The sequence below is a fragment of the Bubalus kerabau genome, chromosome 2, assembly GCF_029407905.1.
Source record: "Bubalus kerabau isolate K-KA32 ecotype Philippines breed swamp buffalo chromosome 2, PCC_UOA_SB_1v2, whole genome shotgun sequence".
Taxonomy (NCBI): Eukaryota; Metazoa; Chordata; class Mammalia; order Artiodactyla; family Bovidae; genus Bubalus; species Bubalus kerabau.
The window spans coordinates 53,524,364-53,539,199 of NC_073625.1; the positions used below are offsets into that span (position 1 = coordinate 53,524,364).

Sequence of the window (14,836 nt, forward strand, 5' to 3'; positions counted from 1 at the left end):
TATGAGCTTTTGAGATAGTTTTGAGATATCTGAAAACAAAAATCTCACTGAGAATGCTGTTGGGAGTATACAGGTTTCAAACTTAGCTTTTGAGAGTTGACATCTCCGCTACTGTAATTTCCCATCCTCTTTCTACTTATGAGCCTAAGTTTTTGTAGCCTTTTTCCCCTAGGTACTGCATCTACATTGTTTTAATTTTTATGCATTTTGGATTAGACAATTATTTTTAATTAGGTCTTTTACTTTAAAACTTGTTTATTATTTGATAATGTCAAAATAGATGTTATAATCTGACATGGCAAACTTCTGTTACTTACAAAAAATATCCTTTTAATTCTTTTATTCTTCCAAGTAAACTTTTAAATCATATTTCCAAAGTTCATTAATTCTTTGGATTACATTAGTTATGGATATTTTGATTGGAATTGACATAATATTTGGAGAAGGCAATGGCGACCCACTCCAGTATTCTTGCTTGGAGAATCTCATGGACTCTGGGGAGCCTGGGCAACTACAGTCCACGGGGTCGCAAAGAGTTGGACATGATTGAAATGATTGACCATGACATAATATTACCTCTTTTGGTAGGGACTGTTTAGAGAACTCTTTTTTAAAAGGGTCTTTTCTTAAAAAGATTAGGTAATGCTGAAAAAGACGAGCACTGGGAACTGTTACATAATGTAAACTCTTTTCAAACGCTCAAATCAATAATAAAATGGTGCTTTAGGAAAATCAAACAGAGACCTGTCCTGTGTTGGTTGGAATAGTTTGAAGGTCCACATCAAGAGGTATGGATCCTTGTTATGAAATGTGGATAGTGTCAAGGAAATAGAAATAAAATCATTAGTTATTTTGAAGTAAGAATAAGTAGAATTTAGTAAACATAGCTAATCACTCTGGTCCTTTTCAAATTTGAACAAGACCTGGGAACATTGTTAAAAATGCAAAATCTCATTTAATAGCCCCAAAGTGGGCCTGACAGTCTTCATTTCTAAAAACATCCAGATGAGATGGTGATAATTGCATTTTGAAAGGTCTAACATTTTCAAAATGGAAAATTTTCATTGGAAAAGACCCTGATGCTGGAAAGATTGAAGGCAGAAGGGGATGACAGAGGATGAGATGGTTGGATGGCATCACCGACTTGATGGACATGAGTTTGAGCAAGTTCTGGGAGTTGGTGATGGACAGGGAAGCTTGGTGTGCTGCAGTCCATGGGGTCTCAAAATCGGACATGACTGGGTGACTGAACTGAACTGAACATTTTCCCATCTTCCTTCAGCCACTACCATGTCATTCTATTGCTACCCTTGTGTGCAAATACCTCCCGTTTGGCTCCTACTGCTAGTGAAAAGTTGCTTAGTCATGTCCAACTCTTTGCAACCCCGGGGACTATTCAGTCCATGAAATTCTCCAGGTCACAATACTGGAATGGGTAGCCATTACCTTCTCCAGGGGACCTTCCCAACCCAAGGATCGAACCCAGGTCTCCCGCATTATAGACAGATTCTTTACCAGCTGAGCCACGAGGGAAGCCCTCATTTTACTTATAAGTGAGCAGTTATGGAGGATCAAGGGCTCAGACTCTCCTCTAGCAGCTTCCTTTGCTTAAGCAAAAGGGGAAAAGGGAAGGAACACATCCTTACAGAGTGGACGTCACCAGAGTGAACTCCGCCACTGTGATGTGAGGCCACTTGGAAATACAAGTAAGCCCGAGTGGCTCTCAGCCCTGTGTTGCTTGGGACAGGGCGCAGGTAGTTAACATCTAGGAGCAGAGTCAGAAAAAGCTGCATTCGAGTCCTGTCTACACTGTGCATTGGCAGCAGGAGCCAGGGCAAGAGGCTTTACTCTGCTGACCCTCGCTCCGTTTATAAACATGGATGGGATCGTGCTTATCTCAAAGGACGCTGGAAAGATTAAACGAGACGTTTGCAAATGTCCTAAAACTGTACACACACGGCACTCAGCAGGCCTTCAATAAATGGTACCTAGCTTTAGTGTTCAGTTCAGTTCAGTCGCTCAGTCGTGTTCGACTCTTTGTGACCCCATGGCCTCCCTGTCCATCACCAACTCCCAGAATTTACTCAAACTCAGGTCCATCCAGTCAGTGATGCCATCCAACCATCTCATTCTCTGTCGTCCCCTTCTCCTCCCGCCTTCAATCTTTCCCAGCATCAGGGTCTTTTCAAATGTGTCAGCTCTTCGCATCAGGCGGCCAAAGGATTGGAGCTTCAGCTTTAGCACCAGTCCTTCCAATGAATATTCAGGACTGATTTCCTTTAGGATGGACTGATTGGATCTCCTTGTAGTCCAAGGGACTCTCAAGAGTCTTCTCCAACACCACAGTTCAAAAGCATCAATTCTTCAGCGCTCAGCTTTCTTTATGGTCCAACTCTCACATCCATATATGACTACTGGTATGAAACACGTGTTTTCAAGTTCTAAATAAGCAGGAAGCTGGTGGGGATAAGAGAAAGCAAAATTAAATGCAGAACTGACTAGAATCAGAGGAGTTGGGAACATGCAGGAATTTTAGAAATTCTCCTACCGCTAAGGAGGGAACAAATCTTGTCTTAGCAAAGCGAGAATAGCAGCATTTGGAGCCTTGGGTCTCCAAGGCGTGGCTTCCTACTGCGCAGGAATTACGTCACTAGGATGGGCGTGGCTCCAAGTGTGACGTATCCCGCAGCGGATGGTCCCGGAAGCGGCTGGAGGTGGCGGGGGTGGAGTAGGGCGGGAGATGGGCGGGGTGGGTGGCGGAAGGGGCGGGCCGGGGGAGGTTGTTCCTGTGAACCCTTTTCCGGTGCCAGGGGCCGGAAGTTGTGGCCCGGCTGTGTCAACTCGGGAGCTGCGGGCTGAGAGTGCGGCTGAGACCGCGACCATGGGCGGGAAGAACAAGCAGAGGACCAAGGGGAATCTGAGGGTGAGTGCAGGGTGAGCCAGTCGGCGCGGGAATCCTCTCATCGCTGCGGCTGGCTCTGTCTGCCCGGCGCGTGGCCGGAGGTTGTGTGGAGCGCGACTGTGGAGTGGCATGTGTTTGCGTGTCCAGTGTGACCTCTCTGTTGTGTGTGCGTCCCTGCGGGCGGGGTGGGATATCTCTGAGCAGAATGGGGATGTTAAGCAGAGAGGAAAGATGTTACCGTGCCCAGCTGTCCCTAGCTGAGCACACTTCCTAGCCACCCCCCACTCCCCCCCGTTTTCATTAAGAATTGGTTCAGTGTCAGCTTCCCCTGGAAGGTTACCTGGCCAGGGTAGCAGCGGGTAGCATCGTGAACAAGGGAGTGGAGTGGGAGATAGTTAAGGTGAGCCTGGAGTGCACGGAGTCTCGGATCACGTCGCTTCTTCGCTCAAAAATCTGCTGTGGCTCCCCACATCCATCAGGGTATAGGCAAAGCTCTTACGATGATATATATACGGGATATGGAGTCTGCTCCGTCCCCTTTCCATCTCCGACCCCATCTTCAGCTTCCTTGTCTCTCACTCCATCAGGCCACACTGATCTCTTCCAGAACCTTGACCTTGCATGGCAGGCTCCCGACGCTCTTTGCCCGAGACAGCTTAGTGAGGTCTCCCATGATCACCCTATTTTCAGCTATAGCCTTCCCCTCCACCCCCACCCCCTCCACCGCTCCCTGTTCTCTTTTCCTGCTTTATTTTATCCCATTGCATATCTGACTTCTCACATACTATTTGTTGATTGTCCTGCTTCATTTACTGTCTTGCTTCGTTAGAATATTAGTATAGGACATAAGTATTTTATGAAGGTAGGTGTTTTTATCTGCTGCTATTTATTATCTTTGGAACCTAGAACAAGGACTGGCATATAGCAGAAGTTCTCTAAATACTTGTTTAAACTCCAGAGTGGACTAAAGATACAAGACTGAGAATGTCATAATGGTGTATTTTTTATAAAGATTTTTTTATGGTACTTTAGGTTTTTAATGGCGCAGCCTAATTTCATGAAGATGCTTCTTTCTGATCCAGTTCTAGTGATTTCAGTACCACGGTTTCTTTAGATCTGTCAGTCTTCTTTCGTGGTTAATAATATCAACAATAATAACAGTAACTAGCCTGTGTCAGTACTCTTATATACTTTACTTGCATCCTCATTTAATTTTAATTTTTTATTTAAATTTTTTTCTCAATGTTTAGTTTTGAAGTATTCCAAATATGAGGAAAAGTTGCAAGAATATTGGAGCAACAACTCATAAATTCTTTACCTAGAAATACCAATTGGTAGGGCTTCCCAGGTGCCACTGGTGGTAAAGAACCGGCCTTCCAATGGAGGAGCCACAAGAGATGCGGGTTCGATTTCTGGGTAGGAAAGATCCCCTGGAGGAGGGCATGGCAACCCACTCCATTATTCTGGCCTGTGATCCCATGAACAGAGGAGCCTGGCGGACTGCAGTCCATAGGGTTGCAGAGTCGGACACAACTGAAGCAGCTTAAGACACACACACGAACCAGTTGGTAATCTGGTCACGATTGCTTTCTCTTTCTAAATATATGTATTTTGCCTAACCATATGACAATTAGGGGCAGAAATCATGACCCTTAATTCCTAAATACTTCAGCGTGTACATTCTAAAAACAGCAACATTCTTCTTCATAGCCATGAGAAATTATCACATGCAGAAAATTTAATTTCAATATAATACTATTATCTAATAATATACAATAATATATTCACGTTTCTGTAGTCATCTCAGTATTGTTCTCTATAACTTTTATTTTAGATACAACACTTTTAAAAACATTGGAGATCCATTGAAGGATCATTCATTCCATTTAGATCTAGGCATTTTCTTAGTGCCTTTTTTTGGTTTGTTTTTTTGGAGGAGCATTCTTTCATAGTATGAACAATTTGGCAGAATGTAGGCAATTGACTTGTTTAACTTAGATTTGTCTAATTGTTCCTCATAATTAGATTCAGGTTAAACAGTTTTTGACAGAAATACTTCCTTGGTGATGTGTCTTTCTTAGTGCCTCTCACACTGTGGAGACACATGGTGCCTGCCTGTCCCATTATGGGTGGTATATGTTTAGTCACTTGATTAAGCTGATGTTCATTGTATAGGTTTCTTTTTCCACTGACTAACAACAAATAATCTGTGGAATGGTAGTTTGAGATTAGGACTAACCTCTTACAGAATTTCACTTAATGGTTTTGAGCATCCTTTGATGATTCTTGCTGGAATCAATTATTATTATGGTAGTTTGAAAACTTTATGTTTAATCATGGAGTGAAGTGAAGTCGCTCAGTTGTGTCCAACTCTTAGTGACCCCATGGACTGCAGCCTACCAGGCTCCTCCGTCCATGGTCACCCTAAGTAATGATTTAGTTACTGTTACCTCATTTTAAGCCACATTCCCTGGTGGCTCAGAAGGTAAAGAGTCTGCCTGCAATTCAGATGACCTGGCTTTGATCCCTAAGTCGGGAAGATGCCCTGGAGAAGGAAATGGCAACCCACTCCAGTATGCTTGGCTGGAAAAGCCCATGGATGGAGGAGCCTGGCAGGCTACAGTCCATTGGGTCTCGAAGAGTTGAGTCAAAGCTATAGTTTTTCTAGTAGTCATGTATGGATGTGGGAGTTGGACCATAAAGAAAGCTGAGCGCCGAAGAATTGATGCTTTTGAACTGCGGTGTTGGAGAAGACTCTTGAGAGACCCTTAGACTGCAAGGAGATCAAACCAGTCAATCCTCAAGGAAATCAGTCCTGAATATTCATTGGAAGGACTGATGCTGAAGCTGAAGCTCCTATACTTTGGCCACCTGATGTGAAGAACTGACTCATTGGAAAGATTGAAGGGAGAAGGAGAAGGGGAAAACAGAGCATGAGATGGATGGCATCACCGACTTGATGGACATGAGTTTGAGCAAGCTCCCGGAGTTGGTGATGAACAGGAAAGCCTGGCATGCTGCAGTCCTTGGGGCCGCAAAGAGTAGGACACGACTGAGCGAGTAAACTGGATAACCGATTTCCTTTGCTGTATACCTGAAAATGGCAAAACATTGTAAATCATCTATACTCCAATAAAAAAGAATTTTTTTTTTAAGGTTGCTGTTAAGAAAAAAAAAGATCAAATTGTGAAAAGGCATGACATATGCAGGGACCTTTGTATTGAATTTGGGACTGGAACACACATGGTGGGAACAAAATTAAGAGAGGGGAGGAGGGAAGTGGGACGAGGGAAGAAAAGAGTGGCAAGAAGGTGACTGGAGAGGTTGGGTCCAGATGGTGAAAATCTTGAAAGTCATCTTGAATTTGGTCTTTAAACGGTAGACTCCAGGTTGCCACCTCAAATGCCTCTAGAAGCCGGGCACAAAAGAATGAAGTAGGTGTGGTATAAGAAAATGAACTGCCAGAAATAGAATCCCAGTTCTTAATTTTTGAACTGTGGGTACAAGTAGCTAATCCACAATGGAGAAAGTAATGAGAAACAGTAACTACATTTTAAATTCAAAGTAGACCTTGAAAAAGATATAGTTAGTTAAGAATAGTTTGTTATTTTTGAAACTAGACATCTGATACCTTTCCTTCTGCACTGTCAGCTCTGACCTTAAGGTCAGTTCAGCCTTGACTCCTTCAGCTTTTTATACTACTTCATTATTGTGTTTCACAATGAAACTTCACTCATGAGATAATAGAGAAAATTCCAGTGTCTTAGTGTCATCACTGTTGGTTTTCAGAATTGTACTTCACTGACCTCCTCTGTAGGTCTTTTAAAAAATTAATTACTTGTGTTTTCTTTTTGGCTGTGCTGGGGCTTCGCTGCTACACATGGGCTTTTCCCAGTTCTCCCAGGTGGACTTCTCACCGGAGGGTCAGTTGTGGCGCTGAGGCTGGGTTGCCCTGCAGGATGTGGGCTTTTGCTGGACCAGGGCTTGAATGCACGCATGTGCCCTGCACTGGCAGGTGGATGCTTAAGTCCTTCTCTGTAGCTCTTTATTCATGTATCAGTATTGAGAAAGGTGGACTGAATAATGTTAGTTCATTTTAATAAAGTCTCAAAATAGAGAACCTTTTTGAAATTAGTCTTAAATGCTTCTGTTTGGGGGAAAAAAATGAGTCCATCATTTTCATTTCTGGTCACTCATTTCAGTTCAGAAAGTAGTCCAGATAATAATTTCTTGATAAATGAGTTTCCCAAACACAGTTTTTCTGGGTATCAGCAAACTAAATCACATATTTGTATTTTCAGCCATTCTTAACAGAGAAATACACAGATGAGTTTAGATGGGTTGTGATGTCATCCTGGACATTGAACTGAGGCATTTTCTTATTAGATGACAGTGAATATATTAATTTCTTTCATCAGTTTAGATATTTTCTGTATCTGTACAAAGAATCCTACTGGAAGCTACCATACTATGTAGCTTCCAACAAACCACTGACTATCATTCAGAATGAAAGAATGTATCTTATATCCTGACCACTGTATTTATTTTTATGTCCATAACTAATGTACTTTGTAACCATTTTAGCCCATTAGGCTAGGCTTTGGTATGTGGAAATGCCTGTGTCTGCCCACAGGGAACTCCTGGTCTAGAAGTTGCTGTCATTAGACTTGTCCTGTGATAGTTGCTTAGTTATTTCTTGAATGAGTGAATGAATGAAAAGATATAATCCATTTATGAGTTAGTTTTGCATCACTACACAGCACACATATGTGTATACATACTATTTATAAAAAAATTTGAAATAAAAAATTTCACAAAATAGTACTTATCCTTACCACATGTGATGTGTTCTGATTTTTAAAATTTTGTTCTGTTTCTTTAAAATGACGTACGGGCTGTTAAGTTGATATCGGGAACCTCTAATGACTTGGGTATGTGTGCATGCTGAGTCACTTTAGTGTTTCTGACTCTTTACGACCCTATGGACTGTAGCCCACCAGGCTCCTCTGCCCATGGGATTCTTCAGACGAGAATACTGGAGTGGGTTGCTATGCCCTCCTCCAGGGGATATTCCCAGTCCAGGGATCAAACTCATGTCTACCCATGTCTCTTGCATTGCAGGCGGATCCTTTACCCACTGAGCCATCTGGGAAGCCCCTAATGGCTTGTCATAAGTCATAACTTAAAAAACATTGTTCTGATGTTTAGGAAACCGGGAAATAGCTCCTAGGATCATTAAGTACTTGTGACAGAAGTATTCCTCTTTGGGGGACATTACAATAGAGGCATAGGCCAGGGGGAAAATGTCCTCAAATGAGTTTGCTTCCTTGTGGGAATTGTCAGGGAATTATTCTAAAGAACTCAAAGTTAAATTTTGAACTCTTCCTGAACTCTGTTTTTCTCCCTACTCTCTTACCAGCCTTCAAACAGTGGCCGAGCTGCAGAACTCCTTGCCAAGGAACAGGGAACGGTGCCTGGATTTATTGGTTTTGGAACATTTCACAGTGACCTAGGCTATGTTCCTGCTATTCAAGGAGCTGAAGAAATAGACAGTCTTGTGGATTCTGATTTCCGAATGGTGCTGCGGAAACTTTCTAAGAAAGATGTCACAACAAAACTAAAAGCAAGTTTTGTTTTCATTAAAATGATCAAGAAAATCTTTTTGTTAAGATGGCATTGGTTTTTTTTTTTTCCCCCTGGTCAAATTGCACAACCAGACATCTAACCTGTGACCCCTGTATTGGAAGCATGGAGTCCTAACCACTGAACCGCCAGGGAATTTCCATCATTAGCATATGTTATATAAAGAACAGCGAAATCATTTACCACTAATAAATACTTCTACAATTGTACTTTTTTTCTGACACATTTTATACTTGTCTTCTGGATTATAAGTTAGTTTCTTGTTCTGCACTTAGAATCACTTTGGAATTCTGGCTTTACATTTTTTCCTATTAGATAATGTAATTTTGACCCCATAATTGTAAATGGGTTTTTTTGTTTGTATATGTTTTATATTTTTTAAAAAGAGGAAAAAAAAATGAAGTTTCTCTCACAGTAATCTGTGATGGAAGTCCTAAGATTAGTATTATATGGCACAAACAAACAAAGTATTCTCATGTTACATAAAATATTTCTGCAATTTTAAAAACCAGAAATATAATCAGTAGTTAATATTATGGCTGTTGATTCATTGGCTAATGATTTTAATAATTTACTTTTAGGCTATGCAGGAATTTGGAACCATGTGTACAGAGAGAGACACAGAAATTGTAAAAGGAGTTCTTCCATACTGGCCAAGAATTTTCTGCAAAATTTCTCTTGTAAGTATTCAGACTTTCCTATTTTATTTCTGTTGTGTTGATGTTTTGTTTTTGTTTGAAGTTATGAGGACTGTCAAATTTATATGATTCATTTTTGCTGAGGGTTATGGATTGTTATGTCAGTATGGTTAAACAGATTAGATTATGTAGGTTGTGCAAAGGAGTATGTGTTTTCAGAAAATAGGTCGTTACTATAGAATTACCTGGATACTTTTGAAAATGTAAGTCATGTCCAAATCTTTGTTCTCCAGGCCAGAATACTAGAGTGGGTAGCCTTTCCCTTCTCCAAGGGATCTTCCCAGCTTAGGGGTCGAGCCCAGGTCTCCTGCATTCCAGGCGGATTCTTTACCAACTGAGCCACAAGGGGGTCCAAGAATACTGGAGTGGATAGCCTAACCCTTCTCCAGCGGATCTTCCCAACCCTGGCATCAAACTAGGGTATCCTGCATTGCAGGTGGATTCTTTACCAACTGAGCTATCAGGGAAGCCCCCCTAGACACTTTTAAGTCATAGTAAATTTTGACAGGGCTTCCCTGGTGGCTCAGCAGTAAAGAATCCGCCTGCTAATGAAGGAGACTCAGGTTAGATCTCTGGGTCTGAAAGATCCCCTGGAGAATGGCAACCTTATCCAGTATTCATGCTTGGGAAATCCCAAGGACAGGAGAATAGTGGGCTATAGTCCACAGGGTTCAAAAGAGTTGGAGGCAACTTAGTGACTAAACAGCAACAAATTTTGACAATGTAATTTCTTTGTGTACTTGCTCTGGAAGAATGAGAATGAATTATTTCATTATCCCCGGAGTAGCCTTGACTCCATCTTGAATGTAGTTCTTTTTATCTCATTGGGAAAAAGGAAGAATTAATCAATTTTTCTATATAATTATGGATTTTCCTTTAGCTCTGCACATAGGTGAATTCTTATTAATGGGTCTTCATAGCATACCCAGAAATGTCTGTATTTGTTTTTATGGGTTAGAACTGTTTTAAACCTTACTGTGTTTTCAATAGGATCATGACCGCCGGGTTCGAGAAGCCACACAGCAAGCTTTTGAAAAACTTATCCTTAAAGTAAAGAAACACTTGGCTCCTTATTTAAAAAGTTTAATGGGTTATTGGCTGATGGCTCAGTGTGATACTTACACACCAGCTGCCTCTGCAGCAAAAGATGCCTTTGAAGCAGCTTTCCCTCCGAGCAAGCAACCTGAAGCCATAGCATTTTGTAAGGATGAAATCACAAGTGTAAGTCCTGGGAACCATTCCATACCTGTTTTTCAAAGTATTTAAGGGATATGAGGCATATTACAAAGGTACCTCTTTCACCCAGCATTGTGAAGGAATGAGAAATGAAAACATTTTCAGTGGAATATTGCCTTTTTTAAATGGTGTATAACAAAATTGACCATTTTGGCTTTTTAAACTTAATTAACTTTTCAGATTGGACCATTCTTATATTATTTAGGTTTTCCCTTCTTTATTTTAATATCTAACTTACCACGTCTAAAAAACTTGAGGTATGTGCTTTGTAATATATAAACTAAAAAAAGAATCCATCTAAAAACTAAACTTCTTTTCTCCCATATTTTCAAATCAGTACATGTATACAGATATATTTAATCCTGATAATCCTTTGTATTAATATACTACAGTTTATTTAACATCTTTCACATTAGTATACATTTGGGGTTTTTCCCCAGTTTTTTATGGTAGCGAACACTGCTTCAGTGAACATTTTCTAATAGATCTCTTCATACTCTGTAGGGATGGGAGTTACAAGAACTTCTAGTAATTCAATATGTTGGGTCAAAGGATGAGAACATTTAGAATTTTTATGGATATGGATAAACTGCCCTTCAAAAGGCCATCCAAATTTATACTCCCATTAACAGGTATACATTTCTCCAACACTTGGCCAACACCTTTACCAAATTGATAATGGCTGTAGCTTTTGTGACTTCCAGTTCGTGTGTAATACTGTCCCTTTTTTCATTTTTTCCCTCATTTGCCATTCCTAAAATATGAACTAGAAAAAGTAAATTCCAGACTTGTTAGTTTTATAGCAAGAAGTAAGAATGAGCTGTGAGTCCATTGAGGAGAGATGATGTTTAAAAAAAAAATCGTGCTTTCATTCATTCCCCTATTTAGTACTCTTGTTTAGCACCCTGTGTATAATCCTACTTAAACATCCCCCCTCTCCTTACCTCCCTCCCTCCTTCCCTTCCTGCCTTCTTTAAATTAATCAGCCTTTCTGTGGTTCCCAGTACCCTTACAAATTGAAATTGCTTCTCTTGGCCTACAGGATTCTGCATGATCTCTTATTACATATCTGTTCTCTTCACCCAGCATATCTCTACACAGGCACACATATGCATTCTAGTTCCTTATTCTTGGTTCTTCCATTGTTTATTTTTCTGGGGTACCAAAGTTCTTTTTTTAGGATGAGGGTTTGTAGCTTTAATCATATTCTCAAAGGGAGTTCTCTGACCCAACTGTAAGTTAGGAATCATTGGTTTATTTAAAATATCAAGCATAAATGTTATGAGTGAAGTATCATGAGTTTGGACACTTAAGAGTTTTAGAAAATGGGTTTTGAGACAATTAATTTGGCTCTTCATAGTTTTTTTTTTCCTTGGCTTTGTTATGATTGGATAACTGATCATTGAATATGTGGATTAGCTCCTGTATTATTTCACCTTTAGTTGGTTGTGTCACAGCTATACGGATATTGGTTTGAACTTTTCTGAGTTCAGAATCAGTGTATTAGAGAGGAGTAAGACAGTGTCTGGCAGAGGTCATGGGCTCTGGCTCACACCATTGGGCCCTGCCCCTCTCTGCCGTTAGCTGGGGTGTTTGGCCACGAGCAAGTGTCTGTGCCTCCATTTCCTCATCTGTTAAAGTAGGAATTCACTGGTACTTCACTGAGTTGCTGTGAGGATTCATTTAGTTAATGCGTGGGCTACAAGGTGGGTGGAAAACCTCAGTAAATTTAGCTGGCTATTGTTATTGCTGATAAAACTGATACTGGAGCAGTGGACTTGCCTGTACTCCACCCCAGAAATAAGCAGCCTTCCTCTGCATTTCAAATAGAACCTTAGGTCTTCCTCTGTGATGGAGCAGGACACGATGTGTGTTCTTTCCTGGGAGGAGGGAGGTGTTCAAAAAAGCGGGGCGAGGGAAGCAAAGCCTGATTCTGTCCCAGACCTGCTCATCGGGGGTCCTTTCACCTCACAGCTCCGTGCAGAGAGGAATGAAAACGCAAGAGGACAAGAGTATTTAGGGAGAAAGTCCTCTTGGCAGAAACTAGAGATGTTTGAAAGAAGTACCTTATCCTTCTTCACCCTAACAGCTGCCAACCTTGGGAATTAGTAAGGGGAAAAAATTGGTGAAATTCAGACCTTTTAGTTTTGCTTCTTTTGTGAGGAAGAGGATTAAGAACTTTTATGTAAGATGTGGTTTATACTCTTGTCTCTTCACCATCGACAGTTCAATAAGATCTCAATCCCCCTCTGTAGGTGCTACAGGATCATCTTATCAAAGAAACACCTGCTACCCTCAGTGACCCACAGTAAGTTGTATTGTGTCTGTGTGACTCAGGTTAAGTGAAACTCTGTTGCACTCATAGGTAACACGAGGATAATTTCAATGTGAAGTTGAAAAAAGGGATTCTTTAAAAAAAGAAAAAGGATTCGGAATGTAGAGATGAAGATACTTAATGCAATACTATTTGTCAGGTGCAATTTTAAGTGTTTTTACTTGCAAGTTGTCCCTGTATTTAATTTGAATTATCTGGGAGCTCACACGTTTGGTTCTTTTACGAAGAGATGTTTTTAGATTTTTTTTTTTTTCCACATCTGCCTTTTGACAGTCATAGCAGGAATCATTTTAAGGTCTGGATGAAAATAACTGAAGAACTGTGAATAGTTCTATTGAAAGGATACTGAGATGTTCCATTTACTTTTTACTCTTGTGTTCTAATCAAGCTATTAAGAGTCTGTAAGGGAGAGCAACCTTAGATACAGTATTATTTATTCTCCAGAAACATCCAGTTAACTGCTGCTGAGAGTGATATATACATATACACTTATATCAGGCCACTCCTTTTCATCTGCTTTAACCTGGTATTATTAAAAAAATATGTGATTAAAATTGCATGTGTATTTGTATTTTGTGTGGGGGTTTGACACAGGGAGAATGAATATAGAAATAAAGTAACTTTGGTAGATATTCAGTGATAAAACATTTAAAATAGAAGTGCTGCATACATAGCTTGTCTTATCCTCAGTCCTTATGTATATTTATTTTCTTTTTACATTAAGAACTGTTCCAGAGGAAGAGAGAGATGCTAAATTCTATCGAGTCGTAACTTGTTCCTTACTGGCGTTAAAGAAATTGCTTTGCCTGTTACCTGATAATGAGCTTGACTCGCTGGAGGAGAAATTTAAGTCTCTTTTATCACAGAATAAGTTTTGGAAGTATGGAAAACATAGTATACCTCAGGTATCTTAAACTTTTGGTTTTAAGACATTTCTCTGATTCCTTTTTCTCCCCTGATCTTGTTAGTTTTTATTTATGCTTAATGTTTATTGTTTATGTTTAAAACTCTGCAAACACATTTTTGTGCTGGGACTGAATCGCCTCTCTTACTAGAATGTTAATTGTATTTTCATTTTTTTACTTAGTTATTTGGACCTCAGATGCAGAGTTGAATCATCGTTTTCCTCTGTTCATGGCACCTTAAAACTTTTATGTGTGTGTGTGTAAGGCTTTTTCATTTAATGTATTTTTTTTTTCCTTTTTGTCTTTCTCCATTCTCCGCCTCCACCAGCTGACCATTCTAACTGTGATTAATCTGTGTGCTTTTGCTTGGGTAGTTGTCTCATTGTTTATGATAATTACATTCTGTGAAGTGCACAAACCCTGAATACTGAAGTATTGGTCTTAGGGTTCCTGTGAGTCTCTGGTCACAAAAGTTTTGGTAATTGTTCAGTACATTACCTTATTTTATATTTGTCTGTTTAAAGACACCTTAATTAATATACATTGTTAGTTTGCTAACTTTGAACTCCCTCACAGCATTCATGCCTGAATGAAGTTTATCTAATCTTTGTTAGGCATGTCCCAACCTATGTGTTTTTAATTCACATGAACGATTTCTGTGTTATATTTCATCTCGTTTATTGCTTTTTACTTAGTAATTTTTTTTAAAGTACTGGACTATTTCACATTCCTGTATGTGTATAGTTGGTCCGTGGCTTCTCACTGATGGGAAGTACTCAGAAGTTTGCATTTGTTCCATTTTACACCTATTCACTTCCGCAGTGATAGACACCCTGGTTGCCTCGGACTCCCTGCTCCCACAAATAAGGCAGCAGTTAGCATCTTAATTTATGTATCCCCGGATCTGTGAGAATTTCTTTTTCTGAAATCCTCTTAATTTTTAAATTGCTGAGTCAGAGAGTATATGCATACTTAATTTTCTAAAGTAGCACCAGAGTGCTCACCTAATGGGCTGCATTGCTCTAGGCTCAACCAGCAATACATGATGAATACTATTAATGTGTATCTTATATTGTAGCCAGGGCTAGGCATCATTCAACTTCTTATTTTTTTTATC

General features: G+C 40.1%; 1 protein-coding gene across 1 annotated transcript in view; it reads left to right on the forward strand.

The window, feature by feature from the left end:
- The first annotated feature begins 2,768 nt into the window (after positions 1 to 2,768).
- LTN1 (listerin E3 ubiquitin protein ligase 1) overlaps positions 2,769 to 14,836 on the forward strand; it is a 59,160-nt gene continuing 47,092 nt past the window's right edge. The window contains exons 1-6 of the mRNA XM_055567746.1: positions 2,769 to 2,923; positions 8,322 to 8,525; positions 9,127 to 9,225; positions 10,234 to 10,464; positions 12,735 to 12,787; positions 13,539 to 13,719. Coding sequence (XP_055423721.1) covers positions 2,882 to 2,923; positions 8,322 to 8,525; positions 9,127 to 9,225; positions 10,234 to 10,464; positions 12,735 to 12,787; positions 13,539 to 13,719 — 810 coding nt within the window. The 5' untranslated portion in view covers positions 2,769 to 2,881. The remainder of the gene's footprint in view (positions 2,924 to 8,321; positions 8,526 to 9,126; positions 9,226 to 10,233; positions 10,465 to 12,734; positions 12,788 to 13,538; positions 13,720 to 14,836) is intronic.